Here is an 18,136-nt window from a genome sequence, read left to right as displayed (position 1 = left end):
CAGTAAAGGCGGGCAGGCATTTTGACGATGCTAGCTAACAGCAGTGATACCATCTCTGAGAGAGACAGATACGGGCAGGAGAATGGGATCTCTACACGTGTAAGTGATTCTTTTGGACATAATATCAGGGTAAACAGCACACAAAAAGATGTACCTCAGTTTCTTGATTTGGTAGGCTAACTCTGAACAGCTATTTTCCTTCCCCCTCCTGGGTGGTGGAAGGGCTCAGAAGTACACTGGCCTAAGTAAAGGATCAATCACCAACAACTGTATGTGCCCCACATATTAGAGGAGCAAAAATGGTCATTTCACCCCAAAATACTGACTTTAACAGTTCCACAGAGGGATATTGGTGTCTTATTAATTAGAAACATTTGAAAACTGGGTCTACAAATGAATTCAGAAATAACAAAATGTCCTTGTAAGAGATCCAGGAGAAATAGCTCTGAAGAGCTCAAGCTGAGGTGTGAGCTGTTCAACCTCGCTGAGCTCCAAAGCTCCAGGAAATTTTAAATCCTGCTGATCTACCACAGACACCCCCTCATAGATCAGGTGTGGATTTTTTTCTGTTTCTAGTCTTCTCTGACAAGCTGAAATAAAGCCTATAGGTATCTCTCTCCACCACAAAGCTACTTTGCTATAGAAGATGTCCAATGTAAAATCAGCTCTGTTAACATCTGTAATAACCCAAACCACCAAACACAAAATCAGAAATGAACTGCATTTCACCTGCTGCCCAGGTGAACTACCCCAGCAGCTAATGTGCTATGGCAGGTCTGCCACGTGAAGCACGAGGCATTTAAATCAGATTATACAAGCTTGGAAAGGGCAGACACTCCTGGGCCTCTAATCACGAAAGCCTCACTTGTGGAAAGCAAACAGTTCTACGTTCCCTGACTCAGTCTGGCTCTTCTATGTGTGAATGTGTCAGTCAAGAAATCAAGGGACTTGAATGGTGGGGAAGAGTAGCAGAAAGCACCAGCAGCAGCTATGCAGCCTCCCTGCTGATTTCTGGCTCCACAAGTTAGTCCTGGCCTTTCTGCATGGCAGATAATGAAGACAGACATTTCCTGGGAAGTCCACTTTACTTCTCAGTGCCTGCTTTCTACAATGAATGCAGTGCTATTTATGTAACTGCAAGTTTACGTGGACGTTCATACCCCACATAGGAGGAACATGATGCTATAGTGAAAATACACTCGTGGTCAATGCATCACAGGGCAACGGTGCACGCCCATGTGCTCTCCAGAGCCTGCAGATCCCTCTCAGCCTGCACCCGAGGCCACAGAGTGTGTCCTGGCCGGGGAAAGGTCTGGTGAGAGCTGAATTTTGTCCCTCTGTTCTCCTTGTAAAGACCCCGTAAACTGTGATCATTCTCAACAGACCCGCTCACAACTCTCGACACTTTCTCTGGTGGAAAGCACTGCAGAGGGAATCCCCCCTTTTTTTAAAGATCACATTTCCTACGTGGTTGCCCCTTTTTCACACATCAGAAGTTGAATCATGCAACACAAAAGGCATGTGGTGAGTAAACTACCTTTCTATCTAAGGAAACTGGGGACGGCCCTGAAGGGAAGGAAGGGGTAACGTAAGTGAAGCAACAAGAATGGTACTGCAAGCGTGGCAAGCGGAGGCTGAATTTCAGTACGCAGTTCCTTCCAAGAAGATTTCAAAGCAGTAGGGAGACACATGACTTAATCTCAGGTCTCCCAGCAAGGCAATAGTTAAAGCAATATCTCCAGAGTCCATTGTCCTGTCTGGTAGGGCACGAGCACTCAAAATGAGAAGCTTCCTTAGCAGCCACATGGGAAAAGCTGTGAGCACAAATGGGCAGTATTTGCTTCCCATCACTCCTGGACTTTCCAGGGACAGGAAAGCTAAGGAAAGAAGTGGCAAAGAGGAAGGAAAAAAGCAAAACAGAGAAAGACCTTACGCACCCTGCCTTAGAGATGAAGCCTGGCTGCTGGGGCAAGAGGATGCAGCTGGGTTAACACCTGACCCAGGACTGAGCTATTTGGCTTCCCCGGCTGAGCTGGATGATGCTGAGCCCACTCCAGTGTCCTCTCCAGGGAACACCGTCATCCTCAGCGCAGAAATAGCCCTTCCCGCTCTGCAGCACGCTGAAAGCCATGCTCCTGTGCCCAGAGATTGGGAATGGTGTCCCTAAGAGGTTTTGGAGGGCTCCCCAGCTGCTGGGAGTGTGAAGGGGAGGGGAAAGAGGAGGCCACGGACTACCCAACCCTTACGTGATTTGGGCAGCTGGAAATGTGGAATGACAGTAACTGAGAATGAAGTGACAAAATTGAGAGAGCAGGATGGCAGCAGGCAGGAGTGGCACGGACCTGTGCCAGGAGGGACAGCAGGCAGCAGACACCTGGAGCATGATGGTGGCGCGCGGCAGCTGGAGGGAGAGGCCAGAGCAAAGGGAGGCTTTAGCAAAGTCACCGGGTAGGCGAGTTCATGGGAGAAAGCGAAATGAAAGGAGGAAAAAGAGGAAGGAAAAGGGCAAAACTGAGACTACCAGGGAGGACCAATGAGAGATGGAAGCTGCCTTGAAAGGAAGCCCAGGTAGCACCAGGAGACACCTGCCTGTCCTGAAGCAGTTCTGGCCGCTGGTGAGGGATGCCTTGGATTAGGAAGGTGGTACTGCTGTTGGCAGACATCAGAAAACAGCTTTTCCTCTTCCTTCATTCATTCATCCTTTATTGTTGCAGCCCAGGTTTTAGGTGCATCTCGCTGCTGGCCTGGAAGGCAAGGACTCATTTTGCCACCCGTTCGCAAGCTTGGCTGTTGGTTCGCTCCTCTGCTGCACGACTATGATTTTCTTAATCTGCTTCTACTGCTTATGGCATTTTTTTTTTCTTATACTTCACTGGCAGGTGTTAATTATCTGCTCAAAAAGTAAGCAACCAATATTGTTTCTATGTTTTGTTTTTGGCTTTCTTGTTTTTAACTCTCTCCTTCGCTAAGAGGCAATAAATGTGCATTCTTCCTTAGCAAGCATATAAAACTTTTTGAAGGAAAGTATGAGTGCTGTTACCAGTTTCACTTTGCAGACAAGAAGCACAAAGGGAGGAGCATCGGTAGGATTTTTCATTTGCTGAAAACTACTTAAGTCCAAGAGGAATTGTAGAAACTCAGGAGTCCTCTGCATTTCTGAAGGTGAGATGAGATCTTGTGTCAAACCAGCCAAGATCACTTAGTTGTTTTAAAACTTGGACTAGAGCTCAGGAATGACTGGCTTCCACATCTGCACCAAGACCACCAGGATGTGCTTTTTGGACAACTATATGAATTTTATACCACATCCTGTTCTCCTGTGAGAAGTGTGGTTTTTTGTAAGGCCATATGGAATAATTTATATGGAATTTATCACCAAGTGGGGCCATCCCCTGCCTAAGGCGTGAATGCCGATACTCATGGTGCATTTTGATGAAGGAGGTCCTTCCAGTGGAGACAAAGTGGCATTTCCTTGTGCTAAACTCATCTCAGTTTCCTCCATCACGACTTCCTTTTTGTAACTTAATATTATTGTTAAAAAAAGCAGAGAAACATCGAAAGAAAAACTCAGCAGGTATCGAAGTTAATGAGATGTAAGGAGATAAACATTTAATGTGATCTTTACATATGTGCTTGCTTCTATATGATTTCTGCACCATAGTCTATAAATAGCCGTGTCAGAAAAGCACGACACGGATGTATGTGCTTTCAGCTGAGCTCCGCCACACGTGTGTGTGTGCTTGCTTGTCAGTCGTACGTATTTTATCTCCATCCTTAAGCCTGGAGAATGTGTCGGTGAGCAGGCACGTGGGAGCACAGATGTGCTGATCTGACCAACATGGACGAGGGAGGGCTTCTCTGAGCAGTTTTGAAAAACTGCCTCCATAAGCAAAGTAATACAAAATGTTACTGTATCTTTTTGCCTTTTGTCTGAGGGACATCTTCACTCAGTGTAGTTCTATGTAGGCAGCCGTTTTAGCACTTTGCAGTATGCTCGTGTAATTGATGGCAAGTTAATTTTTTGCACAAATGACGAACAGAACGATGGTGCTCAGCGACGGGTCACACGAAGAGTGGGATTTTAAATCTTTGCACGTCCCTCTGCCTATTATTTGCTCTACCCATCACATGAGGGGTTGCCAACGTTCAGGAAAATTTTACTTGAAAAGCCCATTTCTTTTAACTTAGTAACGGATAAAAAGATCCACTGGCTTTTTATCACCCTGCCTGCACGCCCCCACGTGAGGCCCAGACCTGCTGTGTTTGTTCAGCCTGGTGCCGGGTCCCTGTAGTACTGGAAAGCTCTCCTCACAGGAGCAGGGACGAAGTACGTGCCAAACCGTTCAAAGCGTTTTAACGAAACTATTTTCTTTTTGTACCGAGAACAAAAACTGCTTAGCTGGCAACCTTCATCCTGCCCCCCTGACCGAGGCCCGACCTCCCCCGTCCTGTCAGTTCCCCTAAGGCGGCTGCAGCAGAGGTGCCGCCGCCGGGGATCGGCTGTGCCTGGGCCCCGTTTTTCCCTCACGCTCCGCTCCGGCTCCGGGGCCGGCGGGGCCGCGATCGCAGCCCGGACGTGAGCGGCCGCCGCCTCCCGCCATTTCCTGTGAGGCGCCGCTCGTGGGTGGGGCTCCCGCCGAGGGCGGGCGCGAGCGGTTGTCACGTGACACGCCCCAGTCCTGCGCTGCGGCGAGATGGGGAGGAGAACTGGGCGCGTCACGTGACGCGGGCGTGTGGGGCTGGGCGGGGGCGAGTCACGTGTCGGGGCGCGCATGCGCGGGCAGAGAGCGGGCTGGTGCGGGCCGGGCCGGGCGGCCGCTCCCCTCGCTGGCAGTGCTCGCTAAGATGGCGGACTTCCTGCCGTCCCGCTCCGTGCTGTCGGGCTGCTTCCCCGGCTGCCTGCTCACCAGCGGCGAGGCCGAGCAGCAGCGCAAGTCCAAGGAGATCGACAAGTGCCTCAACCGCGAGAAGACGTACGTGAAGCGCCTCGTCAAGATCCTGCTGCTGGGCGCGGGGGAGAGCGGCAAGTCCACCTTCCTCAAGCAGATGCGGATCATCCACGGGCAGGACTGGGACCGGGCGGCCCGCGAGGAGTTCCGCGCCACCATCTACAGCAACGTGATCAAGGGTGGGTGAGCAGCGGCGGCGGCGGGGCCGGCCCGCCCCGTGAGGCACCGGCCCGGCGGCCTGTGGGGGCCCGGCCCGGCCGGGGAGCGGGGGGGGTTGGCGCCCTCAGGGAGGGAGCGGCGGGTTCCTCGGGCCGGTGCCGCCTCTTGCCTTCCTTTCGGGCTCCTCACGCTTCCTCCCGGCGAGGACGAGTGGCGGCGTCCGGGGAGCAACCCCGCGGGGTGTCAGCCCCGCCGGGACGGGCGCTGGCCCGGGCGCGGCCCGCCGTGCTGCTGAGGGCGGCTTACCCGCCCGCTGTGGGAGCAGCGGCTTCGGTCCGTACGGTCCCGAGCTCGGCCGTTTCCTGGTAATGCGGTGGCAGTAATGAGCGGTAATGGATGGAGGGTGTCGGGGTGGGGAGATGCACCTGAAAGTGCGTGAGGATGAGACGTGTCCTGTCCCTGAGGAGGAAGCGCTTTCTGCATTTCGCTGCGATGGAAGAAACGTTGCCATCGTGTTGGAAACTAGGCTGGTACGTCAATTAACAGAAGCCCGCACGCAGAGCCACTTTTCATAGATGCGTTGCCAAAACCTCCTCACATGGTTTAGGAGTGGGCTCTTGAGTTCACTGCTGTCATCCTCGCTTAGTTTCTCTTTCTTAGCTAAATCGCTCGTCAGATTTTCGGTTTGGACTGTATAATAGTTAGACAGTGTCTTAACTAAGTTTCTTAAACAGCAAAGCATTGTCAGACCTCAGTGCTGCTCTTGAAGGGGGCTGAGGTCCTGTGGTTCTTAAAGACAATAGTTTCACAAACCTGTTTACAAATCAAGCCTGGAAAAACTATAAATAGCAAGGCAGCAGAAATCATGAGCTTGTCCGTTGACCAGGTTTGAGTTTATTAATAAAGTAAGGTACTTCCTACTCTGTTGAAATATACATGTAGGAACTGCAGATCTGTTTTGGAGGCTGCTTTCATGCAGTCATGGCTTTCGACAGATAGAAAAATTATGGAAAGAGAATGAAGCTTGAAAAAATACTTTGGCATTAAATAAGTATGTTGTTATACAGTTGTTTGTTGCTGCATCTTAGTTCCTTATACCTCCCCCCATGTCTTTACGGTTGTTTATTCTTTCTGGAATTTTCTTTTTTCTTTTTATTTTTGCATTAATAAATTTAGTACTAGAATTAGTTTCCCTGCGTTTGCATTATTAGCATTAGCACAATGTTGTTTTTTTAAAGTCCTGTATAAGAGAAGTTTAAAATACTCTGTTTCTCCTAGAGACTATTGACAAAAACAACAACAACAAAAAGTATGGGGAATTCTTTAGGTGATACAACTCCTTCTGCACTTAAACAGTAAAAACATACTTTTTAGAAAGTGCTGTGATTTTTAGTAAATGTTGTCTTCATACCTCTGAAAGCGTTAAAGGCAGTGATAACTCTATGAAATTAGATATAACTAGATACCAAGTTCATAGGAATACGACGACTAGGGAACCTTAGAATAAGCTATTGGATGGTTTAACATATTCTGAAATAAGCTTTTAAACATACTTCATTTATCTTGTATTCATGCCAGGTAAATTTAACGACTGTAGAATGGCTCTGGAGATCAGAGGGAAGTATAAATATCTGTGAAAGAGTTTGCTTGATAGCACAGATTGGGGATTTAGTAATTAAAAATAGAACTTCTGTTTCAAGAGTTAAGCTTGTGCTATGGATATTATACTGTTGAGCGTGGCCATGTTTTTCTGATAGAAAATATCTGCATTTTTAAATATAAAATGCTACCTGAAAATGTAGCACTTCGAGTAAATTTTTCAGAACCTTTCCGATTTCCTACTGGGTGGATAGTCCTATTGAGCTTTGACTGTACAGAGTAAATGTATTGTTTGAATCTTCGCAGATTTGTAGGCTAGTGAAATAGTAGATGCTGGGAAGCTCTAATTACAATGCTCTTTCATGTTGTTAAAGGTGTGAGAGTCCTCGTAGATGCCAGAGAGAAACTTCATATCCCTTGGGGAGATCCTGCTAACCAGAGTAATGGAGATACGATGATGGCTTTTGATACTCGGTCAGTCACGGTGGCGCAAGGCATGGTGGAGACGGCAGTTTTTTTACAGTACCTTCCAGCCATAAGAGCTCTATGGGCGGATAGTGGTATCCAGCATGCGTACGACAGGCGCAGAGAATTCCAGCTGGTAAGATTTGTGTCTCAGTGTTTTTAATTGAGTGTGTGTGATTCTTGTTCCTGTGTTGCGTTTCCATAAAACACTGATCAAGTGGCCTCCATGTGGATCTTAAGCATTTGTGAATGGTGGACTTTTACACTGTGGTATTGCAAACAGATGCATTTAGCTCCTTCCTGCCACTTTTTTAAAAACCAAGAATAATGAAGAGCTTCTGACATAATTGTTCTCATTTCATATGTGAGAAAGCTGAGGTATACAGGGCTTTTATGTTTTGTAACAAAGCTGGTACCTCTGTAGTGTTTTTACCATGTGATTATTTCCACCTTTTGTTAACTAGTGCATCAACTTAAAAAAAAAAAAACAAAAAATGGTTTGCAATAAGGGAAGAGTTAATGGTAATATGATTTTTTTAAGAAAAGATATGCATGGGTTAATGAGAAGAATTTAAAAACCACTCCCTTCTCTATTCCAATTTGAGCAATCTAGCAAACATTCCCTCTGTATACTTCCTGTTTAATTTTGAATGTCTGTGTTAATACTCATGTAATGAGATTTTTGTTATATTGAAGTTCTCAGCTGAAGATGGAGTATACAATTTAATAGTGGGGTTGAGATGGAGTATATAATTCAATAGTGGGATTGTAAAGGAAAATAAAAACGTGTCTTGATTCTTGCCTGGAGCTTTAACTGTCTGTGACAGCTGAAGTCCCTTTGCCCCATTTCCATGCAAATGCCGCAAAAGGAAACAAAGAATTTAAGTTAAATTTGTTGTTTATTGGTTCATAGACTTGTGTAGTAAATGCCAGTGGCATAGGGTTTTGTGAGGGTGGGGGTTGAGAACCTTAAGATAGATTAAATCTGTTCTTGTAGGTCTGTTAAACCTAAGTGGCTTTGTGTTTTTGTGTCTTAAAAATAACCTTTGTGTTAGTGTGAATCTGAACAATAGCTGATGATGTCTCCTGTTGAGCTATTATGAATGGTTGTGTAATCATACTCTGACTTAAATAGGTTGTGTAAATACTCTATAAATATGTATTGCCCTGATCATGGAATGTCTTCTAGCAATTGCAGAATGGGCAGGTGCTGGAGTAGCCTATCACCTGCCCAGCCTAGTTCTGAGCTGTGTAAGTAAGTTTCTAATGAGACCTATTGCTCCTTGGATTTTGCCTTCAGAGTGATTATAAAAGGGTAATTGCTGGACTAGGTCCTCTAGAAGGTTCTCTTCTGGTGCAGATGAGACTTCTAGTGATGTAATTGCTGTGCTGGAGCGATCGGTTTTAAAATCGGTTAAATAAAATTTTGTCTTTGATTAGGCAAGTTTAGTGACTTCAGGCTAAGTACCAAAGGAAAAGGGACAGAATATTACTATTCCGTCATCTTGAGTCTCTGAGAAGTAGGTTCTTTCCATAACTGAAGCATGGGCAGAGTTTCACTTTGAGTAGGATTTGAAGAATGTGGTGTTCTGAATCTGACAGAAAAAAACCCTATTGCTTTCTTTTGGAAATCCCTAAATCTGTATAATGTTCTCTGCAAAAATAGAGATGGATCATGTTGTGTTTTAGGCAGAACTCAAGACTATGTTTTTAAGTGCACTTAATAGTTGAGTACTGTCTAAATGTTAATTTTTGAAAGTAAGGTAACTGCTTTATTTATATTTACATTGCTTTATTGCCTAAATCCTTTCAAAAATCTCAGCCTGAGATATTTATGCCAAGTTATAAACATGAAAAAAAAAAAAGGAGCTGAATGATGTCATTGTATTGAGCACAAACAGTGTGATCAGTGCTGGCCAAGCGTGAAGTCTCTGTTTTACCCTAGTAAGCTTCCAGTTTAAGGTATGACAGAGCTCCATGTGGGCGGCAGAATGGTGGAAAACTCCTGAAAGCAGTATGTATTTTTGCGATGCTTGCTGACAGGCTTTGTGTTCAGAGTGTTCAGAGAGTTTAGATGTGTGCTGTAATATGGAAGGAACACACAAGTAGCTAAGGAGGGAGTGACAAGCATACCAGAGTCAGGAGGTGGAGCAGGGGGAAGTTGGAAGAGAGGGGAGATGGAGACAATTCAGTCATGTCAAGCACTGACTCTCGAAGTAAGGATTCAAGGCTGAAAATTGCCAGTATTGTAGAATGGGGAATAAGAGAAAAATACTGGTTTACTTCAGTTCAACTGCTTGTGGCAAAAAATGTAGTGAAAGGAGAGATGTCAGCAATCGTTAGATGAGTAGGAGAGAGGGAAGAGTGGCGTTACAAGAAGTGTAAAATGCTGGGACTGAGTATGGTAGAAGAGTATTATCTGATTGTGTATACTCTAACTTCTTTTCAGACTGTTGAGTGAATTTTACCTTTTTTCACTGGGCTGAGTTTGACACTGCACTGAAAAACGTGGTTCATATTAAGAGAGCACAGGCAGGAATGCTGGGAAAGTATTTTTTTGTCATGGGAATAGGACACTTTGCGGCAAAGGTAGAAGTGAACAAATGAAGAGCAGTGATGAATACGGAGTGAAAAATGTCAAATTTACATAGAAATTCTGGAGGAAAGAAAGCAAGAGTGTGTAGTTCTGGAAGCCATTCGTAGTTTGGACAAATAGGAAGTACAGAGAAAGAGGGTTTAAGATTCAAGTTTTCTGCATGTATATGGTTAAAACTTAAAGATTTGTGAGGGATTTTGTGAGATTTTTGTACATTTTTGAGAGATCATCAAGCTGTTCTTGCTTTTTTGGTTTTTCTCCATCATCTTTCACTTGCAATGCCAGAGATGATGCTAGGAGCCTTAAGAAACAATGTGGTCTTTTTATACCCACGTGAGAGGGGAAAAAACAGAACTTGCTTGTATTTTAATGGAAGTAGAAATCAGCGTTTCCATGCCTAGTTCACTGGAGTGTCCTTCCTCATTTTGTTAACTTACGTGGTCATGGGGATAGTCACTATGATTTATTTTCCTTGGTATAAAAATAGGGGCCTTCTGGCCACTAACAAGAGTATTTATGAAAATTCATTAGTTCACACTTGTGTAGTGCTTTAAAACTGGAAAGAGCTAATTGCAGCTTAGTACAACATATGCCACTTCAGTACTTCTCGGGTGGTTAATATTATAATCCCTAAAAATTTATTACAAACTGAAGTCATTCAGGTGATAGTTCCACTAACACAGTTAGCTAAAGACTATTTTGGCTCTGTAGCTCAGTCAGTTCCTCTAACTTATGCTTAAGATTCTGGTCATCCTTAAGTTTTCTCTCCACCTACCGAGGTTATTTCTCCTACAGTCTCCATTCAGATGGCTGACATGGATTAGTTACAGAGTTAGTCTGAATCAGCCTAATGCTTTCTGACGTCTAATTAACATTTCAGATTTCTTATTGCAAGTTGATTTCTGGTAAAAATCTCCTGAAATAACTTGGGTAAGTGTACCTGTTATCTTAATTCTGCAACAAGCAAACCGATTTAACTAGGCATTTCCTAGCCTTTATATTTATGCTCATGAGCTATTTGATGATGTGGTTGTAAAGGTTTGCTGTTCTCATTGAGATTTGCTTTGAGGCACTGGCAGCTGAGGAGTGTCGGGTGCGGGTGCTGCGTGACTGGTAAGACGGAGGAAGGCACTTCTGAGTAAGAGTGTGTTGTACACTGCCTCTCACTTCATGGCGTTTGCAGTGAACTTGTGTGTCTTGAATTTGCTGCGAGAGTTGTTAACAGAGAAGTGTTTTGAAGCGGTCTCCATGAGTCTTCTAATTCTCCAAGAATGGAAAAGTGGGATGAGAGCCGAGTTGCTCGTATGCGTGATAAGCTTTGAATGTGTTAAAGGTTTGTTCTTGTTAAAGATAACTTTTGGGTGGGTTTGGATGTTTGCTACCAGCAATTGTTGATCTTCAGATTGATACTTTTTGCCCTACTTGTAGATTACACCAAATGTTGGGGTTTTGGTTTGTTTTTTTTTTTAATGCCCTGAATCTGCAGTGCGCAGGGGCAGTGATGGGGCTTTATTCTGTCCGCATTTGCATAGCACTGCAGACACAGATGATACAGTAAGGATGATTGGATATGCATTTACCTCTGGATCCTGTTTACTTCTGTGACATGTCTGCAAGTGCTAGATCAGATTATAGAAGACAGGAAAAGGCGTGTTCAGCTTGAAGTTCTACTGCTAGTTCTGCTGCAGTTTCTGTAGCGTTTTTTTTTTTTTCTGTTGCTGAGTAGTATTTTTGCAGAGTGTTGTTTAGTTTACTGGAAGATTGTATTTTGCCTTATTCTGGCTGGGCTTTTCTGGAATATTGATGGGGCTATTGTACACGTGAGAACATCAAATTAGCTCTACGGGAAATCCTCAAAATTTGAGAGTCCTCAAATGGCCACTGCAAAGTATTAGCAAAATTTACCATTCCTTCAGGTGCATAGACAACACGTCCTTGAAATGTGCTTTATTTATAGAGCAGTGATCCTGCGGAGGTCAGTGGTGTTTGAAGCCAGACTGGGTTGTCAGATGTTGAGGTCTTCCTCTTTCTCGAGTCTGGACGCCCATCTTATGAAACAGCTGGGAGGTCAGTGCTTCAGCGCCTCGCTGAAGTCACGAGCATAGAACCTGCAAAAAGAGCATCTTCTCTGTCATTCATTAAAAGTATTTACGTCATATTTGTGGTACTGAATTTCAGAAGCCTTTCAACAGCTTGTGCCCTCTCTAATGTGTTGATATTACTCCCAGTGTTCATCCTCTGCAGCACCCCCCACTCCTCAGTTGGGGCATCAAAATGTCTTTCCCCTCTCCCTTTCCCAGATCTTCTCTTGGTTCTGGGATTGGGTGTTTGCTTGCCCCGCTCTGATTCTGCTTGGAGTGTGTAGGTGGTGCTTCTATTAGAACATGCCTGAGTGCATAAACTGTCAATAGAAAGTTTCTCAGACCGATAGAAGAATCTTCCTCATTACAGATATGAGATACAATCACCCAGTGTTTCTGTAAACATGTGCATTGACTATTCGGGCACTTCATCATATAATTAAACTTTATTTAAATACAGTGTTGTAGTTACACTGAATATTGCTTAAGTTTTTGTGGGGAAGAAACAAAAAGCTGCTGCATTATACATGTTGAAAATGAACTATTTGCCCCTCTTTCTGCAATCAATAGGTCTGCCAAACATCAAACGACAGGATGGCACGTGTACAGTGAGCATGACTCTTTAAAGCCCTTGGAAAGGTTAGAGCTACTTGGCATCTTTTGGCCTTTATATGAAAAGGATTTATCAAAGATTGTTGCTGTAACTATGTAAAGAAAAGTGCTTCACAAATTTATACTTAAAAATTAGTCACTCAAATTCTCAGGAAAGACTCGGAGTTCTTGACGATTTGCTGTTTTTCCTGTCCCAATGACAAGATAATACGAACTCAAAGTCAGCATTAATAGGACTCCATATAGGGATTAAGAGGAGAGTCAAACAATAATGAGGCTTGAATTTCCTTATTCTTGGTTTGTGGCCAGAAACCTTTCAATGTGTATACAAAGTGCTTTGGTAATGGGGATTGACGGTAATATTTTAATTGAGGTGAGTGATCTTCAGTTGAACTTTTATACTAATTTAGCACAACGTGCCAATTGTTATCATTTTTCAAATTGGGATTAGGGTTTGTTTCAGCCTCTGTGAGTTACTATGCCTTGAAAGGCTGTTTCTGGGACTGCCTTCTTCCATTTCCATCATTCTTCCTTTCCTGCCTGATGATTTTTCTTGTTAGCAGTAAAATATTGAAGCGTTTGGAGAGCAGTGGTCTTGTATTGTCAACCGATGCTGTAGTGCAGGCTGGTCTGGTTTTACTGAAGAACATCTTTGCCATAACTTTTTTTTCTGAATGTTACTATTTTTCTTTTTTTTTATTATTTTTCTTTTTTTCTTTTTCGTTACTAGTATTTTTAAGCACAGATGTAGCTCTAGCCTGAGAGGTCTTTCAGTGGTAGCTGTCTTGATGTGGACGTGTTATCCCAGCACACACGTGCCAGACACCAGCATTCTGAGTTATCTTCCAACCAAGAACACTAGAAACTTTCTGGAGGCCTGTGTGCTACACTTAGCTTGTACAAGCATATCTTTTCCATGTGGTTTCAGTGCAGCCTCTGAGGATAGAGTTCTTAATTCAAACTTGATCCAGATACCTGTTTATGGGGAACCACTGCTTTTAAAACGCAGACTTTCATAGTACAGCGTGGGAGCAGAGCGATGTGTTCTTATACATACTGTGTCTTGAACAAGCTATGTCATGTTGATCGTGTGCCTTAGTTTCCTAAATGATTTTTTGCAGAAGACTAAAAGGTGACCTATTTTTTGCAAAAATTTGGATTCCTGTAACTGAGCCTTGATGAAATAAAGGTAAAATATAAGTGCCCTTCTGAATATGCTGTGCTTGCCAGCAACCTCTAAAGAGTTCAGAGGAAGAGACTTTCTCAGCCTTTCCCACGTCTTGAATGCATGAACCTGTTCTCAGCAGATTCTTTTAAATTGGTGCAAATGTGTTAGATGAGTTTTTGCTACTTCTGCTGCTCTCAGTGTAACATGAGACCTTGGTACAAACACATTCAGAGCCCATTTCCTTGCTGCCTGCTAGCCTGCAAGATACTACGTGTTAGTACCTGTAGCACTGTCTTGTTACATTACTTCACAGAATTTAAATGTAGCAATGGCTATATTGTACTCTGTCGGTTCAGAAATGACTGACTAAATATAAGCCAAACCTACCCTATGAAGTCCCAGTATTCATAGCTGTCAGCAAATCTCCATGCTGGCAAAACATGTGGTATGAATGCAGCTGTGATCTTCCATCTATATAGGTGAAATTAATTTTGCACCTGAGGCAAAGACTATGGAGCGATCTTTTTCATATGTAAATATGGGATCCTTTAGGATTAAGGTGCGATGCCAGGGGCAGTGTTGATTTGTGCTGCCGTTCCCTAGTTTGAGCTTACTATAACAAGACTTCAGCCTTGGAGGCTGGCTAAGTCCACTCTCACTGAGTGCATATTGCACTTTGGTTGTATTTGGATGACTGTTATGGTTGTCTTCATTGACCTAAACTTCAGTTCATGATGCGTGCTATTTGAATGTTCTGCATTCCTGCTGTACCTCTTATGCAGAACCAGCAAAGTGGTAGGAAACCTTAGTTCGTGGTAGCTGAGGAAGTTGCTTAAGAAAATGTGAGAAAACATAAGTGCAGCTGACCTTACTATGTAAGAAAACCAATAGAATAACTACTAGTGTTTCATATAGAAAGCAAGATAATGTCCGTACCACCATTGTGTCTATGCACATTTTTTTTTTTAAAGTATCTAAATTTACCACAAATCAGTTGGGAAGTTCAGAAGGTGCAGAGCCTGCCCTTTTGCAGAACAGCGAGCTGTATCGCTGGTGGTGCTGATGGAGTGTGGTGGATAGCAACTGGTGTTTTGTATTGCTCTGCAATATGCAGCCTTTGTTTATGATTAGGGGTGAATAAATGGGTCATAGAAGACAATATTAGTTAACTCAGCATCCTCAAACAAAAAATGTATTTAATCCAAATAAAAAATCTCTGGATAATCCTGGAGACTAACAGTTTGCCCTTATACTCTACAACCAAAGTAGTTTCAGGGGTCAAATTTAAAGGGTGAAGAAAGAAAATGTTAAGACTACATCAGCAGCTAACGAAGGTCCTAAATTATTTTCAGTATCTTCTCCACTCGCATGACTGTGTTAACAATAAACATCAGGTAATAAATACAGCTGGAAAAGTTGAGGAATTTTAAATACAGAAAACACCCTGAATGTCATCACAATAACTGTCAACTTCAGCTATTTTAGAGAAGAAAACTTTTGATCTCTAGTAGGCAGAGAGCTGCCTTTTACAACCCTTAATTCACTGTACCATGCTGCACACTTCTCTGTCATGGTCATTCGTGCCTTAAATGTTTCCCAGTTCTTCATAGTCTCCTCAGTTAAAATAGCTGGAATATCATGCTCCTCTTCAGTGACTTAACCAAGGAACTGAAAAGACCCCAAATTCTATTTATGGATGAGAGGTACAGGAATATGTAATCGCACATGAGTTTCTGTATCTTTTTCCTTTGTTTAATGATGCCAAATAAATAATTTTAAACAAGCGACGGGAGTCTCGGCAGACTGCCTGGAAGCGCTTCTCACTGAGCACATGATGGTATTTGATCACCCGCTGGTGACCAAATAAAGAAGATGCAGAATTTCCAGGCGAGGAAACACATGCACTGACACTATCTTAAATTCAAAATATCTATGCAAAATAGTGTGCAAAAACTCAGCGCAGGGCGATCTACTAACATTTTATATGTGGATTGTAGTGGGACCTTTGACTGTTTTCACTGGCAAACAGTTACATTGGTGCGCTAGTAATTAATTTCTAGTATGAAATTCTAAAAGTGATATGAAATGTTTGCAGCCTCTTGGATATCGCTGCTGTATAGGGAGTGTTGGGTACAGTTTTTGCTAATTTTTAAGAACACTAACACTCATCTAATGATACACGTAGATCTTTCACAAGATATAGTAAGTTATCACTGAATCTTGTCAGATAGCTTGTAAAGAGAGCTGATGTATTAGTATGTCACTGTTTGCAAACAGAAATACCAGAACTTAATTGAAATGGATTCTGCTAATTGAGGCAGAGGAAGGAACTAAAAAGCATTTGGTCATCTGGATTTCTTTCGAGGCTGAAATAGGAGCCAAATGTACTTTAAAACTGAATCCTAGGGATGCTTCACTGCATGCATTGGTGTCTACCTTAGGGTTCTATTTTTGAAATGTTGTGATTTCGTTTACAGAGTATGCAATGATAGGCTTTTCAAACATCTTAAAGTTCAGTGTGGCCAGTTTTAGCTGATATGTTTCCACAGGCCAAATATTTGTCATGTTTTTGGGAGCCTTCACCAGTCTCATGCAACTTGGAAGCAAGTAAAGCTCTGAATGATGGATGGCAGATTTGCAGACTCACTACTGCTTCAGTGTTAGATTAAATGTAGCTTTGAGTTGCAAACACATGAAGTCATGGAGCCAGCGGGTCAGTGCACTGAAAGAAGAGCAAATGTTTACAGTCTGGTTCCAGTCTGTTTTGTGTGCAAAACCTCTGAAGTTTATATAGATGCTTCCCAGAGTGTAAATAGTAATGGGGAGGTGGCTGTTTCATCTCGGTCAGTGCATGGTTTCATATGATGTCTAGGTCTGCGTGTATGCTGTGACTTGGAAGATTTGTTTCATCAATGAAATTTGAAAATCTTTTACAAATTATCGGTGTCTTTCGTAAAGTAAACTTTCTGGAAGAGGAGTTTGGATTGTAAATGTTTACTGAGGGAGAGAGTAAAAAGATCTTTGAAGAAAGAAGGAAAGTGCACCTGACCTTGTGGACAGCATATCCTAATTTGCTTTCATGGATTAATTTTGGTCCTGGCAAACAGAAGCATCTTCATTAGATGCTCTGGTTCTGCATGTGTTGTGTCCCATGTGCCATTTTTTGCATTTCTTAACCTGTCTCTGATCTCTGGAAGGGGCTGCCCTAGACTTGAGTTTGCTTCCTATTTGGAAGCATTGGTGATCCTAAGGAAAATGACATGCCAGGATAAATGCTGTGTATTCCTAGGGTTTTTAATTGTGGGAAAGAGTCTCAGCAGACTTTTGGGTTTTGCTCTTGAGTTGTACAAATGGAATATCACTTCATACAACTCAAAGCTATGCAGTTTCTTAAAATTCTCAGCTGTTTATAGAATATGGCACATTCTGGTTTCCAAGTAGTCTTTCAGAATTAGTTGGAAGTATGGTAACAGTGCATTGCGTGGAAGAAACTGTAGTTCTGTGGGCTTTAATGGAATACTGTTTCATGCCTAAAAGCTGTAGTGAATTTTCATATTTTTAAGCAAGTTTTGTTAAGAATCTGGCAATTAACATCCCTTCTTCAGGAGAGAGGAGGGATACCAAGCTAAGAAAAGTGAAATTGGATTTCTTCCCTCTTAGGAAAGTAATTCAAAACTGGAACAGTTTGCTCTGTGGTATTCTAGTATGCAGATTAAGTTCTGCTTAGTGCTTGATCATGTCTTCATTTGGTTAATTGGGATAACATGTTGTATTTGCAGCAGTGGAAACACTCTACTGATTGGAGAAAATCTGAGTCAGAATTGTGTAAGTGAATGAGGCACTTTGAAGGGTAGTGCCGAATTAAATTTGGTTAAAGAAGGATAAACAGCTGATACTGGAGTATTAGTTTGGAGTATTTAGTTCTTATTTGGAATATTTTGTTCTAGACTAATTTGTGTGTATCTTGGTTTACCTCCTCTCTCTGGGTATGGCAGCCACAGCAGATGCTGCCGGGTAGTCGTAGTGCAAGAGCTCAGCTTGGCGTGCTCTGTCTCTCTCCATTTGTTACCCACATTGAGAATTATGGATTAATTGGATTACATGGTAAATAGGGGATAATAGATTAAAGGGATATTATTGGGTTAAAACCCTTCTTAAGCCCCTTCACCTTTCTTTGTTAACGCCATTATGCAAGATAAAAATGTCAGTCATGAAATAAACTTAGTGCGGCTCCTCCCTTGGTGCTTTTGTAGCTTCATGCTGTTGAGCACCCTCCACCCAATGTGATCCAGCTGTTGTGAATACAAATTCTGTTCTGCTACCCAAAGATTTTACAAAAGATTACTTCTGTGAGTCAGGATTTCAGCTTTTCCTTTTTTTAGGACAGATACTCAGTTTGTGTGACCGAACACAAGGCAGGTTTCACTTCTATACCATGTGATGCAGTTCTGATTGCTTTGAAAAAAGTCAAATACAACTTGAGCTGCACTCAGGAAGTGCTGAAAAG

The 18,136-nt window shown here is 42.9% G+C and overlaps 1 protein-coding gene across 1 annotated transcript in view; it reads left to right on the top strand.

Moving 5' to 3' along the window:
- Positions 1-4,751: 4,751 nt before the first annotated feature.
- Positions 4,752-18,136, top strand: part of GNA13 (G protein subunit alpha 13) — a 29,887-nt gene continuing 16,502 nt past the window's right edge. The window contains exons 1-2 of the mRNA XM_074607581.1: positions 4,752-5,128; positions 7,082-7,308. Coding sequence (XP_074463682.1) covers positions 4,846-5,128; positions 7,082-7,308 — 510 coding nt within the window. The 5' untranslated portion in view covers positions 4,752-4,845. The remainder of the gene's footprint in view (positions 5,129-7,081; positions 7,309-18,136) is intronic.

The sequence above is a fragment of the Larus michahellis genome, chromosome 14 (assembly GCF_964199755.1).
Source record: "Larus michahellis chromosome 14, bLarMic1.1, whole genome shotgun sequence".
Taxonomy (NCBI): domain Eukaryota; kingdom Metazoa; phylum Chordata; class Aves; order Charadriiformes; family Laridae; genus Larus; species Larus michahellis.
This window is presented reverse-complemented; position numbering and strand designations above follow the sequence as displayed.